General features: G+C 43.9%; 1 protein-coding gene across 1 annotated transcript in view; it reads right to left on the reverse strand. All coding sequences in view use genetic code 11, as the record gives it.

Annotated features, from left to right (window-relative positions):
- EGR_06220 (Dynein heavy chain 6, axonemal) overlaps positions 1 to 25,433 on the reverse strand; it is a gene marked incomplete at both ends in the record, with an annotated part of 43,516 nt that overhangs the window by 329 nt on the left and 17,754 nt on the right. The window contains 28 exons of the mRNA XM_024495469.1: positions 1,517 to 1,683; positions 3,859 to 4,078; positions 6,976 to 7,222; positions 7,303 to 7,560; positions 7,898 to 8,137; positions 8,756 to 8,961; positions 9,065 to 9,305; positions 9,446 to 10,264; positions 10,567 to 10,839; positions 11,442 to 12,429; positions 12,816 to 13,061; positions 13,411 to 13,655; positions 14,367 to 14,538; positions 14,889 to 15,043; positions 15,500 to 16,019; positions 16,460 to 16,620; positions 16,797 to 16,928; positions 17,349 to 17,672; positions 17,858 to 18,307; positions 18,481 to 18,702; positions 19,332 to 19,559; positions 21,431 to 21,546; positions 22,155 to 22,410; positions 22,642 to 23,049; positions 23,454 to 23,725; positions 23,793 to 23,946; positions 24,158 to 24,452; positions 24,660 to 24,946. Of these exons, the coding sequence (XP_024350100.1) occupies positions 1,517 to 1,683; positions 3,859 to 4,078; positions 6,976 to 7,222; positions 7,303 to 7,560; positions 7,898 to 8,137; positions 8,756 to 8,961; positions 9,065 to 9,305; positions 9,446 to 10,264; positions 10,567 to 10,839; positions 11,442 to 12,429; positions 12,816 to 13,061; positions 13,411 to 13,655; positions 14,367 to 14,538; positions 14,889 to 15,043; positions 15,500 to 16,019; positions 16,460 to 16,620; positions 16,797 to 16,928; positions 17,349 to 17,672; positions 17,858 to 18,307; positions 18,481 to 18,702; positions 19,332 to 19,559; positions 21,431 to 21,546; positions 22,155 to 22,410; positions 22,642 to 23,049; positions 23,454 to 23,725; positions 23,793 to 23,946; positions 24,158 to 24,452; positions 24,660 to 24,946 (8,302 nt within the window). The remainder of the gene's footprint in view (positions 1 to 1,516; positions 1,684 to 3,858; positions 4,079 to 6,975; positions 7,223 to 7,302; positions 7,561 to 7,897; positions 8,138 to 8,755; positions 8,962 to 9,064; positions 9,306 to 9,445; positions 10,265 to 10,566; positions 10,840 to 11,441; positions 12,430 to 12,815; positions 13,062 to 13,410; positions 13,656 to 14,366; positions 14,539 to 14,888; positions 15,044 to 15,499; positions 16,020 to 16,459; positions 16,621 to 16,796; positions 16,929 to 17,348; positions 17,673 to 17,857; positions 18,308 to 18,480; positions 18,703 to 19,331; positions 19,560 to 21,430; positions 21,547 to 22,154; positions 22,411 to 22,641; positions 23,050 to 23,453; positions 23,726 to 23,792; positions 23,947 to 24,157; positions 24,453 to 24,659; positions 24,947 to 25,433) is intronic.

Here is a 25,433-nt window from a genome sequence, read left to right on the forward strand (position 1 = left end):
TGCCAAGTGAGGTTTTACCATCTCTTATCTGTGAAATTGGATCATTCGCAGGATTTTCGAAATCGGTGGTCAATCATGCTATAATGCTGTATTGCGGTTCAGAAATCCCTTACGGCAAATTCAAGTCTTATCACTAATATGCAAGTAAATCAACTTTTCAGTTGCATTAAGTCATAAGTCCCGAGTTTTAAATCAGGTCAAATCATGTTAACAGGAGCCCAGCTCATGACGCTGAAGTCAAAGTTGTGGCAAGGTCGGTTTCGTGGCTGGTCTTTAAATTCGCCCTCTTAAGTAGACGACCACCCGAAGTAAAAGTGGTGAGGAGAATAAAAAATGAATAAAATTAGGATGGAAGTATTCCAAGGTACTATCAACTTGTCAAATTAATCTGATGGTTGAGTTGAATTGTTAGGAAGAGCCATGAAAAAAACCATCAGAAATTGGTTTCGTCTAGCGGATATTTACTGTCAACAGGAGGTGTTTCAGCACACCGGGGTCTCACTTCACCCTAATTCTTTTTTGATAGCTGAGGTCAAAAGGGTATTCCAACTCAAAATAGAAGAATCTGTTAGGGAAGGATGATTTCAGCCACAACTAAATAGCACAACAGACCGTGCTGGCCCATGTCAAACCGTTCTGCAACAATAAATCAGGAAAATAACCCTCAAAATAACTAAATGAAAGAAGTAAGTCAGAAATTTGTAAAAGTTCTGACCACAAATTGAAATCGTTGGAGGAATAACGCAACTCTCTGCCAAGGGTCATCGTTCTACCACAAGGAATCAGTGCTTTTTTAACTACACGGGTTCTGTAGCTCTTTTGCAGTTTTAAGAAAGACTTGAGGAATCAAATTAGTGGCGGTGATAGGATGGTTCACAAATAATACGTCTATATGCCTTGTTAGAACTTAAGGAAAGGCTCCAGACACCACAACGATGGACAACTGGGCTGGTTATATTACCAATTCTTCCCGCTTTTCATGGCATAAGGGTGAATGGCATAAACATGTCGCGTTGTCAAGTCTGATGACAGGTGGAGCCCTTTCGATGACTAAAGATCGTGGAAATTTGTTGATGATACCGGAGATGGATAAACTGCTGAGGCCTACGACAAAGTGATTACAAACAAGACTGTTGCTTTGCCAAGAGTCGTTCACCCTTACTACCAATGATAGGTCAAAACCATCTGCGATGGTTCAAAATACTGCGCTATTGATAAAAGCAAATCCTCTCCCGACTAGGAACATTTGCTTCACATTCAATGTGGACCCGGCCACAGTGTCAGAGGAATATTGACTGTCACATTCTCGTAGCGCACCAGCATTTTCACCATCTAACAGTACAGTTATCCTCTGACTAATGGTTTACGGCGTTTATTGGGTTGTTTCAAACTCAAGCAGTCTCCCAAAACGGCTGCGCACAACCATATAGCAAAATTTGGGAGTAACACTGACGTATCACTGACAGTAACAAAATATACAAGGCATAAGCACAAAACAGACGTCAGTAAGACTTACCAGTGGTGGAGAGCACCCCGGCTCGTGTGGAGGTCTTGTAGAGTGGGGCGATGTAGCGATCAGGCTCGGGCTTGAAGTCCATCTCTGGCTTCATGTGAACCATTGGCATAGCCTCCATAGTCACTCTTGGTAACGAATCGGCGATCATCATCGTTTCACTGTCCCACCTTGGCGTAGAAAACGCAAAATAGAAGACTTCTATGTATGGTTAAAAATTCTAAGCGACATCTGAATGTGTATCAATTGGGGGATCCATGAATATGGAGGTAGGAGGCTAGGGTGAAACAGGAAACGAAACTGCGAGAGATCATTCAATCCAAAGCTATTACATGCGTGTCACACAAATAGTTTGGACATTTGAAAAGCCAAATTGCCGGGAGAAAAATAAACAATGGGCCTTAATATGTCTGAATATGTAAACACAGACGAAGCCCGAAGTGTTCGCAAAGACTCGAAACCGCGGCTACCAGTTTCAGCTGCTTGGCCAGTGGGATGACTTGCTCTGGTTGATGCAAAGATAGTCCAGGTTAAAAGTAGACTAGACAGTAAACTCACGTGTCGTCAGCGTTGTTTAAGTTGATGAATCAAGAGACCTGGGGTTATAAACAAAGGACTTTGATATTTACCTTTAAAGTAACCATTGAATTGCTTTAAAGCTCAGAATAAAAAGGCAGAAGCTGTAAAATTTACTGTGAATGGTATGCGGTTTTCGAAAGAATGGGTACAGCAACTCGAGTATATGAACGACATCTGACTGACGATACTACTTAGGCATTTAAGCCTACCACTTAGTAATGGAGTTTTATGGACAGTTAAAATCCAACTTAAAAGGATTGTAAAAAGGAAATACCACTTAACTGCCATCGCTCTGACCCTGCTTGAGCCTAAGAATACAGTCCTAGGCATGCACCTTACCTCCTCCGCCATTTGGATCCCACAACTCAGCTCGACTTTTGCCCAGAAACTGCCTTCGTGACAAATTCACTGCTCTCCTCTTCACCGACAATACACGAAAATGAGAAGTAAATCCAAAACGATGGCTCACTTTCATTGGCTAATTCATCTTTTTTCTACCTTAAGTTTTCTCGAGAAATTAAAACAAAATTATCATGTGGACTTCACGTCGTTGCTTAAACAAGCAAAGTCTCCGCATGTCTGTTCGTCATCCCAATCTCGCCTTCTAAATGGAACCACTTCCTACCATTTGTGGCACAGGAATGCCGTTGTTGCTTTCACAACTTTTTTTTGTTTGGGTGTTTAAAATGCGTGAAGCGCGACGTCCAGCATGCCCTGACCTGCAGCCGACGATCACGTACCCGGATCAACTAGAACCTGATCGCAGGTTGGGGCAACCAATTGGCCTCAAAATCGACTTTTGGAGGTGGGAGGTGACAAAAGCAGAAACGAGATGCAAAAACTAAATTTTGATGTCTCTGGAACTGCTAAATAGTAATTGTAATGCTTTGACTGTTTGTCTAACTCTCGGTTTTGGTAACGGGGCGCTTGGGGCTCCACCATTGTGCCTCCATCCCCTCTATACTTCGGCAATGCATATTCTACCCTAGTATTATGTCCTCTTTCGTCTTCAGAAAATTATCGACGCGCTACATAACACTGACTAGAACTAGGTATGGAACTATAAGTAGATTTGACAGTGAAAGACGATAATTCCGGATCTCGGATTGTCCACAGTTAGGCGTGAAACATTCAACCATACTGAGGAACGACGTTAGAAATGCCAATTTCTGGTATTTCATGTCAGCTACTCCCGTATTTTTCATTGAGTAAGGGTGGTGCTGTGTACTCGTGTCAAATACCACCGTAGACAACCGAAGACATCAAATGATATCACATTTGGCAATTGGGAGTGGAGCTAGCGGACGCATTTAGGAAGCCGATTTGGGTTTTCGGAATGATGATGAATACTGATAGTTCCTAGCAAAAGCCAACCTTCCTCAAACGGGTAATATTCCGTCAGAGTTGAAACTTCAACGGTAAATTAAGATGAAGCATTGGGAAAACTGGATAAGCTACACCACACAAGTTTGCTTTCCCTTAGTACTACTTATGTTGAGCGTATTATACACCAGAGTTTGACGGGTAGTCGCCGTAGGCGTTTGTTCCTACCTTGATAGTAGGTTGAACAATACAAAAGAGCGGAGGCAATGGGAGCAATACCATTCCCTGATTATCCCCAATTCTATGTACAAACTGGTGGCGTTGAGCTTTGATACTAGTCTCCTACCTTTTTGAAATGGGGGTCACTCCAGTGCGACAAGGAACCACCTAGACTGTGGTCATCAGGTTGAAACACTAAGAGGAAGGAGCGACTAGCCACACACCTGAATCCATCCATAAAGAGTCCATGGATCAGAACGCCATCCTCAGGCACCTCCAGACTTGTATCCTCTGGATGCTCATCCCCAAAAGTCATTTCGTGCTGGCGCAAGACATACGTCTCCTGATCTCTGTACTGTGGCAGAACGGTGAAATCGAAGGAGAGATGGTCGATGGGGAAATCGTACTTCCGTGCGTAATTCTGCAGTGTACCCGTTAGGAAACCTAAAGAGGATAGGGGAAGCGGTGTAGAATGGATAGTACTTGCTAAAGTGTATCCCCTTCCATCAATAACCCGCGAGCGGAATGGTATAGATGCTTCTATACGGTGATGGAAAATGCAGTCAGCTTCCATTTCTTTCGGTTACCAAAACAGGAAATGTGAAATATTTGTTTTAGTCTCAGATTTTGGCGCATTTTATTCGTCTCCGACTTCTTAAAAACGAAAAAAAAAAAACTTTTCTTGGATCCCACCATACTGCATTGAATGAGCGAAATCTGAAGACAATTAAGATGCGAATTAACTCAGAGGATGGGTGGGCAGCTCAAGGATTGCCATCAGCGAACGTGACCAGGCTGAAGAATTTCAATTCCACTGATCAACTACCTCAACAAGGGAGGTTTGGTTGTAAACCATAGCTTTAATTCGATGAGGGGGATGCACTTGTCAATTGACAATCTGCCGTGTCATCCTTGGGAACGTATGATAAAATATGGAGAATTTAAAAGCTCAAAACAACGAAGGAAAGAAAGGCGAACGGAAGGTGACCCTTGCTTTCTGGGAAATTTACAAGACTTAGTACAAGAAGGTGAAAACTTCTGAATAATATACTTATTTCAAATCTAATGGCACTTTGATAGTCAATAAAAGTTTCTAGTCATTTTAACTCCACTTGTATTTATAATTTTTTTTTTTAAAAGAAAGACTTTGTGCTTAAAATTCCCTCATCATTAGGAATCACTTTTAGGATTTATTGTTGGTTGTAACCGCAGTCGAAGCAATGTTGACTTGACCTCCGAATGTTTCAACCGCACCGCACGCCATCAGCTGACAAAGCCTTGAGATAAACTGTTTGCAACCAACTTCACCTCGTCTGGGTGACAACGTCTGGGGCCAAGCCGCGAGGAGAGCATGCATGCCAGACAGTCTGACACGACAGCTACACCGATGTCAAAGCAAATGGGAAGGCACAACTGTATTTTCGGCGTTTGTCGTGGTATTCTAAACCCGAGTTGGAAAGGTGACAGCTTGTATGCCAACCGGCAAAACTTGGGAATGTCATTAAAATTGGAACATTATCAGTGGTCGCATTCAACAAAGTAACTATCTCGAATTGGTAGGATATTGGACAGGATTACACTGACATCTGCATTTGCTCCACACCCAATGACCACTTTCCCTTCAAAAAATCACGATTTCCGAAGTGAACTGACATTTGGTGAAAAGGATGTTTAGCCACTCTGACTATCCAGTCATCGTGGTCGGCAGTTCTCCCTCCCCCTGCGGTCTGTCCGCCCATTGATAACCAGTTTTACTTGGGAGTATGTCTTATCACGGCCTGTGAAAGAACTCGCAGCGCCACAACGGGAGCAGCGGTATTTAAACCCGAGCTAAGTGAAGAACGCTCCTATTTTTGTTGGCTGGTCCACAAATTTTGACGTTAGAGGGGGTACAGCATCTACACTGAATGGCTCAATCTGTGGAGACACCAGAAAAAAGAGCTTAAACGATAGAGGTTTCTGGCAAGTTCTCACTTTGTAGTTCTGATCACTGACCGCCAGCTGAACGACATCAGCTCTCAAATAAGTGCTGTCGACGTCTCTCCAAGTATCCCTAAACAATCGCATCCTCCGGTTTACATCATCGCCAGAGTAGATGATATACCCATTCCTCACATCACCTACAGGCATATGGCGTAACACGTCACGATGGCCGACGACCAGAGTGGAGTGAATGCTCGATGCAGAACATCGTCCACCATCCAGCCCTGACCACAACCTCCCAAATGAATTCTCCCTCGATACATTTTGCTCTGCTGAGGACTTAATAATCAAGAATGTCAACATGAACCGCACAAAGTGCTAAACGAATTCCTCATTATCTTCATCCCAGTCTTGTAGATATTGACACTCGAAAGGAAAATTTTCAATTATCGGGGTAAAAAGTACCGATAAGGAGTTTTGGAATTGACGCTCAAACGAAGAAAGAGGATGGGTAATTAAAGACTGGGTGGGATCTCTAGTCGCTCCGGTTCGCATTTTCACCCTGATGGCTGTATTTATCATCTTCCAAGCCTTTAATGTTCGTATGGTTTATAACGGCTGTAGCAAAGACTCAAGGCTCTACCACTTTTTGTGGAGAGAACTCTGGTATCCCCAGCCTTCTGTTGCAGTAAGACCTTTGAAAGTAAAACAGCAATTCTTTCACGAAGAAAGCTCGTAATTCTTGTAGAAGAGGATATCGGGTACAGACAGTGAATAGACCACTTGACGGACAGTCAAAATTGATATATTGGAAGAATTCAGTGAACGCTTGATCGCTCACCAAACAAACAATAATAGGAGAATGCAACCTTTATTTGCTGTTTTCGATCGTGCAGACTTTCGGTAGCGCTGATTCTTCTAGCATGCAGATGTCAAAGGGGCTATTTATGCCTTGTTACCCTATAGCTGTTTCAAATCCTCTCTGTTTGTTGATATTCGACCTACTTGCAGATTAGCATGAGTTGTCATGACCTCAGAGTTGACAGGGGGGATTGCAAAACGGCGCGCCTTAACACCTTTGCTTAGAGAACCTCAGGGGACAGGTGTACACCTTTTTCAATGTGGTTTCATCGTCCAAATGCAGCACTAATGGTCATTAATTCTTGTGTAATAAATTTTAAACAACCCAATATTACATAATAACAAATTTTGTTGTTTTAAATTAAGCTAATCTGTTTACAACCCGCTGTAGCATAATGAGTTTCCCTAACCTGATGGGGGGTTGACGCAATGCCTTTGTGAAGCTCGTCAACATTTGAATTCATGTTTTGATTCATTTTGATGTATTATGATTGTAATATTACGCCACAAATCCTAATTGAAAGTAGGACATTTCAAATGTCAATCTGTCCACATACCTTGAGGAAAGAAGAAACCGGAGATCCAAAACGATGTGGGGGGGCCGTTGAGTACCCATAGATTAATAAACTCTACCCTAAGTGCCAAGTCTTTCATCCACAAACTAAGCGGTTTCAAGCTGGGATAGGCCACATTTTCCCACAGGCGCGGCACCGTGTTCAGCAGAAAGGAAGAATAAATTTTCTCCAATTTCTCCGACATCACCAAAAATCCCTTCACCGCCTTCTGCATATGTTCAAGAGATGTCTTCAACAGAGAAAGAAGACTGATGAAATATAATGCGCGTCTGGAAAAATTAAGGAGTGGAGTATTTTCTTTGAAAGTACCTTGATGATTTTGAGGAGGTGGTTGTAGCGGTCGACCTCTTGCACCAGAACCGTGGTGAGTGAATTCACACGACCTCGCTGGTCGGTGTTGAAGAGATCGGCATGCGCCTTCTCCATGACAATCGTATTGGGTAGCGCAGCGAGTAGACTGCCAGCCAGGTCATAGACCACCTCGTCTGAGGTGCGACCCTCCTTGCCTCCGCTGGTGCGGGGCTGAACATCCAGAATTGTGGACAGCAGCTTGGATGTCTCCTTTTGCTGCAAAATGTATTATTTTGGGGGAACTATATTGTGAAGACAAATAAGAGAAGCAATGTGCACTAAATCCTTCATAATTGACATAATTTATGCATCGATGGAACGAGATTTAATCTAAGGGAAAATTTATTTGACACAATATTCAGGTAATTACTCAAATTCATAGTAAAGTTATCTGCAAAAATGAAATGCCACATTTATCTCGCGAAATAAAGAGGAGGAGAAACTGGAAAAATGAGTTTTAGGAACCTTTACTTGGTCGAAATAACAATCTATTTTTGCAAGTTCTACTTTAATTAGAAGGAAGGAAATATGAGGGACAGACAAAAGCACCAACCAAGAAGAGGAGATTGGCATTTGAATGCATGTTGAAGATGTCAGTGGGATCGAGGAGGGGCAGGGTATCTGTGTACTCCAGATACTCCCCCAGGCGTTCCATCGGAGGCGGACGAAAGAGATCGGAGTCGACGCAAAAGCGGTAGTCCTCTGCTAGTGTCGCTTCACCGAAGAAGCGCGACAGGATCACACTCAGGCATCGCTGATCCCAGGCATCTGTCACGCGACCGCCATAAGTTATCTGCAATTTAAGTAGGCTTATTAGTAGTATTGATTCCCACCGATTCTATCTCCTCTGCACTTCTATGTGGCAGCGCAAATACGATGAGGGAGTGCATCATGGCATCAATGGCCAGAGCAGACGATGGACAATTTGGATTCAGAACTCAAGCCTTTAAATACTTCTATCCTTCATCAAAAGCGAAAGTACGTCATTTTTCCAACGACTTATTTAGCGGTGGACATAAATTCCCTCCCAACAGGAACATCCACATGCGTGTTCTAATGATTTCTTTTGTTTTAATATGGAGGAAAACTTTATTATGGAAGCCCTGAAAACAACACAAAATGACCCCATTGACCTAGTATGAGTTGGAAAGAAATGAAACCGGCCTCTAAAACAGAATCCTGTGCACGCACATCCCTCAACTGCACGTCTATTTGCGATCTCATAAGCTTTGTGAAGCCTCTCAAGAAAAACCACAACACCTGAAGCATCTCCCTATTTTCCGTACTAATAAATTATGAAGAATTCAAACTGAAATTAGCAACAAATACTGCCAAAAAAGGAAAATGTTCCAAATGACAGAGATAAATTTTACGCAAGTTTAGTAAACCCAAAGCAGGAAGTATGACCCACCTCCGCTGTGATGTAGGTGAGGGCATCCCACGCGAAACCATGCTCATTTGAGAAAAGATTGAGGTTCAACAAAGCGCACTCCCGATCCGAGTCATTGAACTCGTAGGCGATATTCCATCCAAGAGGACCAAATTTCTTGCGTTCCAAAATCACAGCATGGAATAGACACATTCCATAGACGACGCGACGCCAATCTGCGCCCAGAACTATTGAAAATAGCCGATTTATAAGTTACCACTAAATAACTTCCGAATTTGAAGAAGATCAGGCAATTTCAAGGCTATAGCAAGGTATCCACAAGAGATTTACCGTTTTCCTCGAAGAACTCATGTGATAAGTCGTTGAGAGCTCTGCGAAGATTTGCTCGGATGCCCTTGGGGGGTTCGTTGGTGACCTTGACGGAGTTCTGTAGTACGGTAATGGGGAAGGCCTTAGTTGGCATGGAGCTAAGAAAGAGGCGATAGTTGGCGTCAGTTGTGCTTGTTGCCTCGGAGCGCTCCTTTATAATCTCCTCCATTCGCACCATCCACGAGGCTGCCAGGTGACAGTTCTTCAAATAAAGGAGAATTGAGTCGATCAGAGACCACCTAGTCTTTCAAACTACTACTAGTTTCATTACTGACGATAAAGTCCCATCAAATTCCTATCAGATTAACCGGTAAGGATGAGTAAATAACACTTATTATTTACCTGTAAAAATACCCAGTCACCACTTTCTGCTGCCTTGGCTAGCAGCTTCTCAGCTGTAGGGCCCTGACCCTGACCTAGCGAGACTGAGTGTATCCTCTCTGAGTAGTCCATCTGTCGGGCGAATCTTTGCAGCTGTGCCATTGGATCGGATCCCGTCGAGAGTACAAAAACTAATGGCGTGGCTGCATCCATATCGGCGTAGACCAGTGGCAAATCTATCGACGGTGTCTCCACGAACTGTCGACCCAACTGAATGCGCACAAACTCCGTCACCGCCGCCACGAACTCCTCCTCCCGCATGGTTCGAACCAGGATTATCTTCTGGAAGAGACTCAGGCGATCATCCCAGTTTGTCCCGGCTCCTTCGCTCCTATCCTCACCGAGGGGAGAAGTAAGGGTGACAGTTAGGCTTTCATTTGAAGCGTCCTGAGGACCGCGGATTTCAAGAACGATTTTTCGGCCTTCAGCGACATCCTCCAACAAGCCGTTGAAAGTGTCTGGTAGCCCATCAACGAGGTCACAGATGGCTTTCCACTGGCGTGCACCAAGCCAGCTCACCGTGTTCCCAGGTTGGGGTGGAGCGGAACGATCCGATTGGGTAGCGGTAGAGACAATGTAGTCCCACTCCGATTGGACGATCGTGCCCTCGTGTAGGAGGATCTTGGCACAGAGCATAAAAGAGAAGACAAGCTTGTCTTGTGCGAAGAGACCGCGCGCGACGTTGTTGTAGGTGGCCAAAGTGGTGGCGTTAATGAGGGTTTTGGCGCGGTCCAATGACTCTTCCTCCCGGGGACATTTCTCAATGGTTTGATTGAAGAGCTGGAGGAAACCAGATTACAAAAGTCGGTGAATTCATATCTCGATGAAGTAGGGCTACTTATGATTGTTTAGTATTCCACCACACTGTTAGCCTTACATCACGCACTAAATTTCTAACCTTAAAGAGTGAGGTCTAGTTAGGCCATCTTACAGCTTTTAAAACTAGATATTGGCTCCCTAAATACATGAAAACAGATGAACGAAGGGTGAGGGAATAACTGGTACAAACTCTATGTAGACTTTCAAGTCATGCACGTTCTTGACGCTGAAAATGAAGTATGTAGGTGAAATGGGTTACTCACGGAGATGAAGTACTTGAGGGAGAACTGGTACATGGGATCGATGTCAGCGAGGAGAGTAATGACGAAGTAGAGAACGGAGCCACGCGCCGCGATGGGCAGGAAGTGCGAGCGAGCCGCTGAAATCATCGCCTCCGTGGCCTCCGCCTCGACCAAGCGCTTTGCGATCTCCATCGACGTCGCCTTTGACTCATTTAAGGTGTTAATCAACGCCTCATTGTCCAGTATGTTGCCCTCAGACTCAAAAAGGAGCTTCAGGATTTTGTCCTCTATTTGCTGTTCAAAATCCACAAAAAATCGGGTAAAGTAATCAAGGACTGCCGAGTGGGGTTCATCGAAATTACCTACGCTCTTGTCATAGCTGAGCCTTAGTCCTACTGTTCAAAGGTATTTACTTAAGGCTTTCGGAATCGTTCTGAAAGATTATAGTGGCTACATTTGGCTCTTACAATTCCACAGATATCGCTGAAATGATAAAAAAGTGGTAATAATTGCAATGGTGGAAAGAAATTTCGAGTATCTAATAAGGTGAAGAGCTTCACAGTTACGATGCAACTACTGGTGTAAAGTCCTGTAGAATGGCAAGAATTTTGCGATAGATCACCCACATTCTTGAGTTGTGAGGCTGCTGTAAATTAGAAATCCCCTCCGATTAACAACTCCCTCAACGGACTCCAATAATTATTTATGAAAATACCGAAAGCTTGTTAACAAATAGAAAACATATCAAAATAGGACGTTGACAGGGAGTTATGAGGTGCTCGAGCGTGTAAAATCGGAGGTAACGATTCCATTAGGATAAAAATGACCCGTAAGATTCCACATCCAAATATCACACTGCCTGTGTTTATTAAGCAGTACGAATGCAGAGGACCAACCTGGAGAGTAATTTTGTCTTCATTTATATGGATAATCAGTTCTACCCTCTGCTCCTCCAGTTCCGGCCTTTCAAGACGTGTCACCTCACTCAATAACTGGTCTTCCAGACCCTGTGGCGTGACAGTGAAGTTAATCAGTGTCACTTTGATCGACACCTCTGGCAGGTAGTGAGGATTGGGCAGTTTAGTTGTGATGTAAAACTTGAATTTCTTATCGTACTCCACGTCACTGTCTCCCAGACGAATCAACAACCTCCCACCCTTTACAAAGGTCTGTCGAAGCAGAATAGGTTCCAGAGCCGGATCTAGACTCTCCCCAACATCTTCCAACAGCATTGGACATCCGGCTCGAATGCAAGACTCCAGAACTCGCAGAATAGTTAAATCTGTTGGCTTAACAACACGGATCCCGTTCTCTGCTTCCATGGTGCGAATCCACCGATTAGCCTGCTCTTGAGGGTCGATCATTAGTGGCCATCGACGTGAATGTGTTACCATGATTCCATTATCTGTACTGACCTGGTCTCTAGGCAGACCTTCCGCATTCCACTGCCGCAATTCAAAGGCATCCCCAAGGACGCTGAACAGACCGACGTTTTCGCTGACTGGCACTTCAAGTTCGTGGCACTTAGCAACCCAAGTGGTGATCAGACTTTCACGAAACTCCATGGTGAAGGCCCCGTAGTAGGCTACACAGGCTGCCGCAATGAAGACATCTCCAACGACGTTGCCCAGTTGAACGTCATATACTCCGATGGAGTCTCGCCAACGCTCCTGTTCGCTTGACAGAGCGGCAGTCAGCTTGGCGGCGCGTTTGAGGCGAGCAGCCGTTAATGCAAGGTTGTGTTCCAGCACTTTCTTCTCACCCACTGACTTATCATAGGTCGCTTGTAACTCAGCGATCTTGTCTTCAATGGCCTTCAAAGCGCTCTGCTTCTCGCGCAGGTTGGCCACCATTACATCCATCTCTTTGTTAGCTTCCTCAAGTCTAAAGCGATAAGGGGGAAGCAGAATCCACTCGCCTTTGTTTATTTAACCTGCTTTAATAAGCCTATTGGATTCGCAGACGATGTCGTCAGTAAATACCACGGAAGACAAAGACAATATCCCTGAAAATTAATAATATAACTAGTTCGTTATTACCAGCATACAGCAGTAAATTAATTGCCAAAGAAAGAAACAGTCAGCAGCCTGAATTCTGTAGAGAGAGTCCAGTGGTAGGCATATGTGTGACCTTGAATTAATAACAGACAAGTATTTCAACCCCATCGATGTTGTCAATATACAAATATTTATCCAAATACAAGGGGAAATGTGCGCATAAAAGATAACCAAACCGGATAATAAAAGAGAGGGACGCAGGGAGCAACTAACCGTTTTCGTTTGGGCTCAACGTTCCTGTAGACACGAGCGTACATTTCCAGCGCGCGCACCCACATGCAGAGGGACTTGCAGGCCTTGCTGACCTTCTCAATTACCACCGGGTCGAAATCTGGATTATCGACATACTTCTGCAGTTTCCTCAACAACGAGTCCGAGATGGTGTCTTTCGGATACTCAACCAGCTTGCGTAGTAAATTGCTGTCCCCTAGTAGCGTCTTGGCTGTTGCCCAGTCTGTCCTGCGAAAAAGAGGATCACGAGTCTTACGTCTCTCAGTGGCTTTATATAATGACATCGGAATAAAGGATGCCCTTTGTGAACTTAAAACGGATGCCATCGATCCTGAGAAGTTGCTCACTAGCAAAGCTAATTCGGACGACTTTTTGAATGGAAGGCAGTGACGAATGGGAAAACCGCTCACGCTCCGTGGCCAAACGCCTGTCTTCGGTGGACTAACAGCTAATTTCAAGAAGAGACGGGAATCTCCTTGGTCGTAAAATAACAACTCATACTGAAAAAAGTTGGATATCACCGAAAAAAGTGTTAGTTAATTCATTTAACCTCATTGAAGTAGAATCAAGCACACACTTTTGTCCCAGCATTAGACACACAGCCTCCATGACTGTCTGCACAAGTTGAGGTGGCTTCGTGAAGACGCGAATTTCAGCAATGTCATTCTTGTCCAGGGCATCCAGTGCCTTGTTGGCAGCCTCAAGGGCGGGCATCGCGGCGTCAAGGTCGCGTTGAGCGTCGTCTGCGATGGCTTGCGTCTCCATCGCCTTCTGTTTGGCGTCTGCCTCATCATCCTTCACTTTATGCCTCACCACGTCCGCCTAAAAAGTGAGTCATTCCCAAGATATTAACCTAAATTATTGAGCACCATCTGCATCATGGTCTTAATTTGTTCAATGCCAAGATCTCCGTGAAAAAATTGGTCACACATGCGCATCGCATTTGACACTTTGATTTGGACGCCTGAACCTAGTGCCAAAAATCTGCAATATATGTTCATTAAAGTTTTATGATAAGTTGATGCACAAAAATGTGTATAGCAAAGAGACAGGCTGAGTTTAAGGGAGTTTGGGCAATCATTGCCTGAATACTGAACTTTCTCTAGAACCCACATTAGTACCTCCCACATTCGAACTGATGTGAAGTTAAAACAGGACCCGTAAGTTATATCAAATCTATTGCGGAAAATCTGACTCATCTTCAAAAACCAAGCCTATAATTAGTTATTGTTATGGAAAATGCTATGCTTGCGTGCTTCGAGACCGGAAGATTCTTCACTCGTTACGAAGCATTAAATTTACTAATTGAAAACCTAAAATAGCTAATTTAGAACTACTTGGAGTTACACTCTTCTAAAAATGGATTTAGTCGCATTCATCCGAAATACTGAACAAAAGATGTGAACAATAAATGGATGTCGACAATACCGGAGTAGACCTAATTGAGCCAATCAACCTATGGGAAGATAGTTGCGGCCAACCAATCAAATTGCTGCGCGAGCAAAGCCCGCTAATTATTAGCTTACGACCCACCTTTTCCTGATCTTCACCCAATTTGAGCATAAGTTTTTCCGTGTCCTTTTGCTTCTGCTCCAACTTGGGTCGGAGAGCAGTCAACTCCTCCTCCATGCGGGCCACCAAGTCGTTGGTTTCCTGAATCTTATTTAGGCCATTTTTGAACTTCTCTTGCATTATTTTGAGGTTGCTGGACCATATAAAAGACAGAATAGATGGCCTCCATCAAAGCTTTTTCTAATTAAGGTTAGTTAAAAATGTAACACGCCTCCAAATAATTCGAGAAAGGGATCAATTCTCAAGCAAAAATAAAACAGCGGAATTTTGCTCTCTAAATCTATTTATCTGCAACTTCAAGAAAGTAGTAAGTACCAATTTTAAGCATTGAATCATTTTAATTACTTTGTAAAAATACCGAATTTGAGTAGACCTTCCTTTTTAACGTAAATGTAGGCGCATTTAAGGGGAAAATCGGCAACTTTGAATCATTAAGGAGATAACAGATCATGGAAATGCGCACGAAAGAGGTCATGCCCTTACCTTCTGCGTTCATCAAGCATGACGCGGTAGATGGAGAGAAGTTCCAAGTAGCTGGTCGGCGTGGTGTAGTAGTAGCGCTTCAACTCCTCAAAAAATCGCATAGCCGCCGAAGACACGGTCAGATGTGTAAAGGTGCACAGTTCGGCCACCTTGTCCTGGACACAATCAAAATTAATACTAGTTTAAAAACTGCATACAGTGTTTGAGGTCATCCAAAAGGCATTTGTAGATCATACTGCTTTCGATGCTTTATTGTTACGTCTACTAGGCGTTTGTAAGAAGTTAGAGCTTTAGGCTGCGATAAAAGAAAAGCCTCCCAAAAGAAGAGCAGATTTAGCGTTAAAACCAAGCTGGATATTAAGCATGTTAACCCATTAAAAAGTGCATCTCAATATCTTAGAACTATGATGGAGAGTGTAATACCAGGATACTTTCAATAAGGCTTGAGTACCACTAAATGCTTATTTTCATAGAGAGTGGTCGAACAAAAGTAAAAGTAGAGACTTATGTTATGGATGAATTTCCTCTTGTTCCCCATGAAATTTAAACAAACATTATCTTTAAAAATGACCCAGGTACATCAACTTTAAAACAACAGTCGAATAACACACCTTTATTTCCCCTGAATCGACATCTAACGTGGCAAATGAGGACTGTGAAACCCCAAGAAGTGCCTCCTCAGGCCATTCGGTGAACCAATCAATCGTACAGCAATTGACCAGTGATGGAAACATCCGCAGCCGATTTCGGAAGGCAGATCCCATGGGAGACATAGTAAGCACAAGGTGGAGGTTTTTGCGCACTCGATCAATGCAAAAGCGGTAGATTGCCTCCCTATTTCCCTCCGCAATACCAGCCTCCTTGGCGGCAGGTCGCGTCCCGATGATGAGCTTCTCTAGGGCCTCTGAATCGAAGAGGCCAGGCACCTCACCGGAATTGAGGATATTATTAAGATCCTCAACAAACTCCTCCAAGAGGATCTGACTGTCCGAAAAGAGGAAGACAGTGGGCTTGTTCTCCACACCCGTCCAGGTATACAGCTTCTGCAGGTCCTCGTGGAAAGAGTCATAATTGTATCCGCGAGAGAGCTCAATTGAGAAGCAACGGTAGCTATTCATGTGAGCCGCTAATCTAAGGGATTTGAAAAAAAGGAATAGACAGTGAGATAAGGAGGGATTTTAGGGGGTTTGTGCTGGCGTAACGGTGTGGAGAAAGCGGATTCATTAATATTCAAAGAAAATCACGAAGCGCCTTGCATAAACCCATCCTGAGGTAAGTATGGACAAGCTTCTTTGCATTGGTTATTTTAAAGTGCTTAAGATAAACTGTTAAAGTTAACAAATGCTTTCTAGGACGTAAAAATGAATAAAAAATAAGTTTTTCATGTTAGAGACTAAAAAAAAAACAAACGCAAGCACTTTGACAGATTGCAATCATGAGTTTTGCCCCTCTCAAACTTCCCACTTTCATTGTGTGCAAACTACGGAACCAAATGTTGCCAACGAGTAGTCACACCCTACAGCACGCCGTTGGCTAGACTGGCTGGATCTGATTAGTCCGTCTCAACTCACTTTGTCAGAGACCGTTTTCCAGTACCACCCACGCCCACGAGAAGGGCATTTCCACGATCCTGTCGGATCATCCGTGCAATTCGACAGATGTGCTGTATCGCATCCAAAAAGAAGACCATATTGCTATTCTTAGAATACACCATGTTGTAGTCATCGAGGTACTATCAGAAAGAAGGAATACTTTAAACAACAAGCGGCAACCTGGTAGATACTACCAATATTTAAAAGCAGCTTCTTTCGATGTAGTCTTTCTAAAATTCACCTAGGTCGGAGAGTTGTGCAGATACTAGCATAGTACTTTTAGTTTTGGTTTTTAAAGTTCGAAAAAATTGCATACATCTTGCATAACACTTTTGAGTTTGTCCATGTCTGTGATCTCCTCGTAAAGACGATCTTCGCGAGCAGCCCCGAAGGTCATGAAATCCCCAAAGAACAGCGGTTTCTTCGAGAAGGTTTCAGGGTCAAGGCTCTTAAGACAAAGAAAGCAAAACTTGCACCAATGCGATTTTTTTACACTGGAATCGGTTTATCAGATCATTAGCAGGCTTATTCTTCTGTCGTTACTATCAGGCTAATGTCACTTTTGTTAGCGATATTACTTGACCGCTTATTAGATAAGGACGCCGTCAATTTACCACGGCTGTATTTGGAGTTAATCCTATTCACCACTGAAATAATTTATTTTTTTTTCCAGTATTTGGGACGATTGATGCAGATGACTTAATCATGCACATTCAATGGTTTGATGGGTTTTTCCTAGGATCCACGGAAATTCCTTACGCACTTACTAGGCAAAGTGATTCAGATACGTTCCAAAACCTTTTAATCACTGAGACGCATACCCAATTTAAGTCAAAACTTTGAATATAATTCGCGGATTGCTTCACACCTCACTAAAGAACTTGTTTGCAATCTCCGACAGGATGGTGTTAAAGAAGAGCCGGTCGGTCTCGTCGACGAGGCGATCGTGAAAAACCCGGGAGCACTCATGGTAGAAGAGACGAGTGAGGGAGGCCTTGTCACGGATCGCCAAGGGGCTGGTTTGCAGCACACCTTGCACACATTTCGACAAGTCGCGGAGGTTGAAGACATAATGCGACTTCGCTGGAGTGGGTAGCAATTCCGCCGCCAGACGACCGTACATTTCCACCGCGCCACCCACTATCGAGTCGCCCAGAGGGCGCAGACCCTGAGGGTAGTCCTGCATGAAGCCCTGTTTCAAGATACAAAACAATCAAAAGTGGATGCACTTGAGACTGCTCATATTCCTAAAGCGTCTTAATAGCGTTTGGCCAAGTAACCATTATCCTGATAAAAAAATGGACTCAATTTCCGAGTTCCCCTCATGTCAGTAGGTTCTAAAAAAGGCACTCTATTTGAAAAGCCAGCTAGGCATACCGTTATAATAGCGGTGAAAATGTGTTTCAACGTCAGTTCCGATGGTGAAGGAATCGCAAGGACCGAAAAATGTCGAACCAGACGAGCAGTAATGGGGTTTCTGCCTCCACCAGGGGGTCCACATGCAGCAGAAAGTGTCACGTCCTCTACCGCAATCCAAGTCAGCTTGTCACGATTGTAGAAGCCACCAAAGTCCTGTAACTGACGCAGCAGTTCAATGGGTGGCTGACTGCCATAGGTGTCCACCTTCGGCATGTTCAGGTCATCAACGAAAATCACCACGTGTCGACCCTTCGGTGCGCCTATCACACCCTTTCGACGTTTCTCCATCTTCTCTACAATCATCTCCTGTGTGCGACTGCTGCTTGTCTGGGCTGAGAAGTTGATGTAAACAGCCATGTATTTTTCACCCTGTTGGAGACCCTCCAAAGTGCTTCGAGTGATTGCCGTCTGGAATGGCGAAATGTAGTGTAGCTTAGTGGTACGTTCTAATGTGAATGCTACTTAATAATTGGCGACTTAGAACTCGTTAGAAATGGGCAAAGCTAGGGGTATTCACATTCTTCAACACCTGCAGAAGAAGGTTTTGGTGTATCGGATAAGTACAGTGGAGATACAGTCACCTTGCCAACACCCGTATCACCGGTGAAGAGAACGGACTGACGAGCAGCTAGAAGCTGTTCCAGGAGGAAACCGTAGCGCACTGTATCCATCGTGGGCACGAGGCAATTGAAGAAGGGCTCATTCTTGTTGTACTTGAACTTGGGCACCTGTCGCTCCCATATATCGAAACGTCGCAGCTTTGTGTCAACAAAACAGGACCAAAGGTCGTGGCTAGGAGGCATCTGAAAGTGTAGACCATATATTCTGACTTCGTGCTATTTCGACTTAAAAATTTGCGGTTTTTTACCCAAGTAAAGCGCTACAGTCAATTCAACCTGATTTAAAAATGGATCAGGCCATTCAAAGCGAGCAGGTGAAGGACTAAGGAAACCATACTAAGCAGAGGCTTAGGGGGATCAAGAGAAAGTTCCCGGTCATTGTTTATTGAGATCGTGAAAGTCATATTGTTGCTTAGGGTGACTAAAAGGGGCAAAAAGTGAAACTGAGGATAGCTTGCAACATCTGAAGACGATAAGTCGAAATCAAACGGAGAAGAGTTGTCCTCGTCTAAAGAAGAATCAAGGTGCTAGATGCCTATGACGTACCTTTCAAAATAAAACTGGTTTCAGAAAGGTGTAATTTAAAGCCCATTGAGGAACTCATCTACTACTACTCAACTCAATCACTCATTGTCAAAGCTGTCAAAAGTGGGCACTCAAAATGCTCATAAGAATGGAAGTGAATTATTCGTTATCCCATCAACTGAAATTCTGCGCTTGGATGTCGGCACGGAAAATGTCCAAGCACATGAAGAAAGAGAAGTTGCTCGAGGAAATAGACTAGTGAGTACAGGGAAGGCTTGCAAACATACTCTAGCTTCAGAGCAATCATCCATGACGTTGCGTATGAGGGTATCAACTTCATTAGCCCTGCTGCCGACGACATTCCCGGCAAGACCCCAGAGCATTGCAAATACGAAGATCATGGCGATGATAGGCTGCTGCTTCTGAATCTCGCCGGTGGAGAGATCGGGTGAATTTTCTTGAGTAAGAGCCACCTCCATAAGGGTGCACATCGTCTTTACTCGTGCTAGAGGTACCTGTGGCACAGCATATCCTGACATTAAGACATCAGTGAAAATAATTGGCAGTAGTTATTGACCATCTATGTGTTGTTGAAACTTCTCTATTACATGCTTCGTTACTCGTGTTTAAGTCATCGTTGCATGCATTGCTCAGAGCCACCACTGCTTCCACTTCAGGTCACAGAAGGGGTTTGCTCCACTAATACTATTTACTACTTATGCATCCTTATAAGGCTGGCTAATCATCTAGATGTAAGTTTTTCGCCGCCTTGGTAATCCTCATATAATTAAGATTACAAGGCTGAATAAATTGTTTTACTCTCCGTTCTTATCATGCCCTTGAGTTTGTGAGACTAAGTTAATGCTGCTGAAACACACAGTCTTAGAGGCAGCAGCAAAGAAGCATGTCGTAATTTTTTCAAACTTGCACGATAGCGCAGGAATCTATATGGAAATATTCCATTTCGTTGGGACCAAGACGACAATATCCAGTATGCTAGAATAAGGTATAATTGCATATGCACAGGGAGGGTCTTATTACTATAATATTTTGGTCGTTTGTTTGCCAATTTTTTAGTTTCGTGGGCACCTAAAGCTCTGGTTGAGTACTTCCACTAGACTGCATGGTCGCCGAGTTGTCAATGGTCCCCCAGTCCTTCCATACCCCGACATTACACATTCAGAAGTAGTATTTTGTCTTCTTTCGACTTCAGGGGGGGGGGGGGAATTGAGACGCCACATTGGTGGCAGCGGAAAACGAACTCGACCCTAAAAGACAACTATCCTGATTTTTACTGCTGGGTGGTAAATCTCAGCAAGGGGAAGGAAGTGTATATGCCGCGAACGGAAGAATCGGTGACGATTCCTAACAAAAGGGTCGAAAATGACGCCTACCTTCAGCAACCGTCCTATGAAAAACAGAAGCGACACTAGCCGTGAACCATCTCGAAAGTCTTTTGTGGAGCTGCCTACGGTAGCCGTGTGAAAATGTCGTCCAGGCGAATACGCAATACCTCCTCCGCCTCTCTACTAGCAGGATAGATACCAGATATGCATGGCTGGCTAACACCGAGGTATGAACAAAGTGGCAAGATGGAACAGACACGAAAACTCGTTTCCACGATGCTATCTTAAACCCCGATCTTTGTTATTTGACTCTGCTTTTAGGCCGGTGTTCATGCCACTAGCGATGCACATATGTGTGATGGCCTCCAAGTTTAGCCCTTCCCCCAATGCAGTTCCAAAAACAGGGCAAATCTTTTGATCTGGTAGAATTTCTAAGAAGAACTGCTGACGGTACAGTGAAATGTCTTCTCAGTTGCACTCCATTTCGATGATTGGAGCAGTTTATTCGTGGGTGTTTTTCCCACACCGCAGATTATGGTGTAACGGCCGACATGGGAAATTGACCAAGAGGAGTGCTGAGGGCGATGTTTCAGAGAAGGAAACTATGCAACACTGGCACTTAAGGCTCTGCTTCTGTACTTCTTTTGGGTGGCATGGCCTACGGAGCATACTACTGATCCCTTCAGCCTCTCTGCACACCTACAAAACATCCTGCCCCAGTATTACATCTTTTTCATCTTCAGGGAAGTCTCGGGTTGCAACAATTACCACGGGTACCTTCGCAATAACTTTTTAATGATAAAAACCCCGTAATGTAATCTAAGTATATAACCAAGTATGAACGACAGTACTGCCAACACTTTTTTTACTTCATTGAGCGCAGATAGGGCTTGTCAATTGATGACTGCCAAAATCAAGCTGAACCATAAAGCCTGACACATTGCCACAATGCAAGTTTGTCTACTGCCTAACAATAAATAACCGAAAACACAGGCTGGAAATTTTAATCCTCGTATGGGATGTGAAGAGGCACCACTCACCTGGGGAATGACAGTGGGGATTTTCATGATGGCCTTCAAGGCGGGTTCAACGAATTTCTCGAAGAGCATCAATATGTACTGGAGCACTGTCTCCCTCAGCTTCTCCTTCAATGAATCTAACCAGGTCTAAAAAGTGTAAAACAGCTTAATGACAGCTATCCCGGTTTCTCTTACTTAAATCGTCATTCCGAATTCCCATTTAGGTACTATATTTATCCCGACTACGATCCCTCATCAGTTTGGTAATCACGTTCAAAATAACATTTGACGAGAGATATTGAATTATAAGAACATTTACTCATTTATATTTAGAGGTTGTCAACCATCTTTGAATAGCACCATCAAAAAGCATAATTTAGGGTTCAATAAGTTTTCTACTTATAACATTAGGCACGGAAGCTGTATATCTTACAGACACGATAAGAAAGTATAACTTTGGTATAGCATTGGTAATAAGGGTTGTCATATTGACTGTGTCCAAGTCTAAAAGAGCTGCCGCCTCGATTGAGCATTCTTATTCTATAGAAAGAGAATGACCATCATTATGAGCAAGTATAATCAGAAATGTCAAGGTTATCCGGCACCTTTAGACGTTAAATATCGCATATTTTACGATGTGATCAAAAAGGAAATCGACAATTTCAAAAATTCAAACCCCAATCCCCTTATTTTTCGTGTTGAAATAAGACGAGTCACAATTAACCAAGGAGGGGAAGAAGGAAACCTGCCTTAACGTAGGGCAGCCAGCCCAGCTCGTCAGGGTCAACATAAACCATGCCGCAACGCGAGACGGTAGCAGGCGAAGCGACGGCCAGATCGGCCACCTCGAAGAGCATGTGCACGTAGGACGTCAATTTGATGCGCTCCGAGTTGGCCAAGCAGAGCATCTTGTTGTCGTCTAGCACAGTGTTCATGTTCTCTATCCACAACGCATCCACAGGACCGTCGCAAATGATCCACTGGTGGTCGGAGCTCGGATCCTACGGGCAAGCCAACGATTGTGTAAAGAAATAAGTTGTTCATGTTTAATCATAATGTACCAGTAATTCGAAGGGGTATCAAGGTGGTATAAAATGCCCACTTTGTTCCTCATTTTGAAACTGATGACAGAAAATATCAATTGACATCTGTACAACTAATCTGATGGGACATATTTAACTTGGCATTATTTACCAGATTGGAAGAATGTGGCATTGATGGGAAAGACTTACAGCACATGTCTGTCGAACAATGTAGGCCATCAGGCCATCGTGCCATTCCATGGTCTTCTCATTCACCTCTCCATAAATCTCCCCCATGGTAATCGATTTGGGATTCAACACATACACCTTAACCGGCTGAAAGTCCGGATTTGTTTCAGCCATCTCAGGCATCTTGGAGAGAGTACCAAGTGTCTCCGCGAGAATCCGGTAGACAGTAGTCTTGCCACCACCTGTGGGCCCGACCAGCATGACGCCATGGCGGACAACCAACGTCTCATAGAACTGGATGACTTTGAAGGTCTGTGAAGGCACCACCTGAAGTCCGAAACCTCGGGTCACATCCTCCACTACCTTTTGAAACTCGCCATAATCATGCTCAGGTACTTCCACACCTGGGAAGAGGTCTTGTAGAATGGCCTAGGAGGGAAAAACATCACTAATAAGCGTGATTGGTGGCACTTCATGAACAATATCTAAAATGCACGTTTTGATTGTTTTCCAAATGAATGAGTGCTTTGAATACAAATGTATTCATTAGGTTGAGCCAAATGGCACGTAAATCTCAAAATCCAAGCAAATGAAGTTCACGGCTGATCATTTTAGAACTGACAATATAAGACACAAAATCTAAACTGTTTTGGTTAGCGATTCTCTTTCAGTGGCAAATTTTTATTGTTGAAAAGGATCGGAGAAATTTGCCTAGAACAGACAGCCTATCTTTTTATTTTTCTGTTATCTTAATCACAAGTTATTCACAGACATTTCAGAAGATAAAATAAAAAGCATGAATTAATTCCAGACCTAATCAACCCACAACCTACCGTGAAAAGAACGGCATCCTGAGCCAGAAATTTGGGTAGATTGCTGTCTCTCAGAGCACGAATGAGTACCGCGTTCTCTGGCTTGTCCGTGTTCTCGCGTTTCAGCGAACCTGCCATCACCAGGACTGACTTGAGTGCCCGCATGCCAAAATCGTAGTGGTCTTGTTTAGAGAGCTGTTCACTGCAGAGCTTGTACATCTGTGTCATCTTCTGTGCTAACATCTTAGAGGACTCGAAGCCTTCCGAGTAGAGAATCACCTCGGCGATAAGTTCTAAAGGGGGGAAGGGATTAAAGCAACCTAGCTAAATGGGAGAGTAACGGCAGATACAACATCTTACTGTAATCTGGAACCATCATAGAGATGGGTCGGAAGAGGGCCTTCAGGTTGTCCGGCAGTTCAGTACGACCCGCATATCCGGGATTCATTGTGATGAAGGCCGCACACGAGGGATTCAATTTTATCTCGCGCCCCTCGAACAAGAAACGACTGACCTGTTTGGGGAGGCAAGCAACCGTTAGAGCACTGGAGTAAAATACCTCCCACTTGAATTGTTCATAACACGACAGGCTTTTAGGGACACGGATTGGCAAAAACCGTAGCGGGACTCCTAACAACATTTGCTTTCAACGAGACTTATAACCAGACAGATTCAATTACTTTACATCAGGGATAAAAAATGTGGAAGAGATGCACGCGATTTACCTTTCCGGATTTGGCATTTTTGATGGTAATGAGTTGTTGTGCTATGACAGAGAGCACCTCAATGTCAATACGATTGAACTCGTCAAAGCAGCACCAAGCACCGGACTGAGCAAGACCCGAGAAGAATCGGCCCATCATTTTGTGGTCTAAACCGTCGGAGCAATTGAACACAACACACTGCTTTGCAAGGCTCTTTGCCAGGTCTTTTGTTGACTCGGTCTTTCCTGTGCCTGCTGGACCCGAGGGAGCTCCACCCAGATCCAGCTGAAGTGCTCCCATCAAACATAAGTAGCATCTAAAGGAGGAAAATTCCCTCTTTTTGATTTGTTTCCAGATCTTTGAAAAGGCGTTGAGCTATTTACAATAATTACGATTGCTTAGAATACAATTGAGTTAGAAGTATCATCAAGTGCGACCGATGGAGTGCTTTTGCGACGCCGCAAAGCTGGCCACGAGGCCAACTAGCAGGAGAGCGAGTGATGGGGAAGAGGAAGCGACGCACCTATCGGTGAGTGGCGTAATGACAAGACGAGGCGATGCACCCAAATATTCGTAGCCATAGACATAGCGCGAGGTAGACATGTGCACCACGCAGTTGTCGATGGAGTCATCCCAGTAGTACCGCAACTGGCGTTGCCACTCGAAGCTGGTGGAGGTGGTGACGCTAGAAGCCAGGAGGTCAGTGACAATGTCGCGCGCGTGCACGTCGATGGTGATGAGGGAGCAGAACATCATGCGCACCAACTTGGCCAGGCTGCCGCGCACCAACTTCGCCAAGTTGTTCAGTGCCTGTCAGTAAAAGTGATAATGCGACACTTTTCATGCGAATTTTGAATTAAAATTGGGGGAAGAGTTCCACAAAGGTTTATGAAACTTTCGGTATAGGCAGTTTTGAAGCTTAAAGGTGAATCATCTCCCTAGTTGAGCATATTCTTTTCATAGCGTTTAGTTTACTAGCATAGAGGGTTGAGTCCAGTGTTCTTGAGTGTTTGCACGAGATCGACTGGGTCGTTGAACACTGAAGTTACAGAGCAACACACTATTTATAGCACTCTTAATCGGAAAAAGAGGAGTATATTAAGCCGATTTAACATGCATTATCAAACATTTTTACCTTGCCTAAATGGGGAACAACATTAAAAAAATTGCCGCTGTTTTGGTCCCAAGTAGACTCCCCTTTAACCACTTCTTCATAGTTTACAAAACAACTTTCCCATTGTATCCTTCTTTAACCCAATGAATAGAATATGCATCTGTCAAACGTAAAAGTGACATA

Source organism: Echinococcus granulosus (genome assembly GCF_000524195.1).
Source record: "Echinococcus granulosus chromosome Unknown EG_S00053, whole genome shotgun sequence".
Classification (NCBI taxonomy): Eukaryota; Metazoa; Platyhelminthes; class Cestoda; order Cyclophyllidea; family Taeniidae; genus Echinococcus; species Echinococcus granulosus.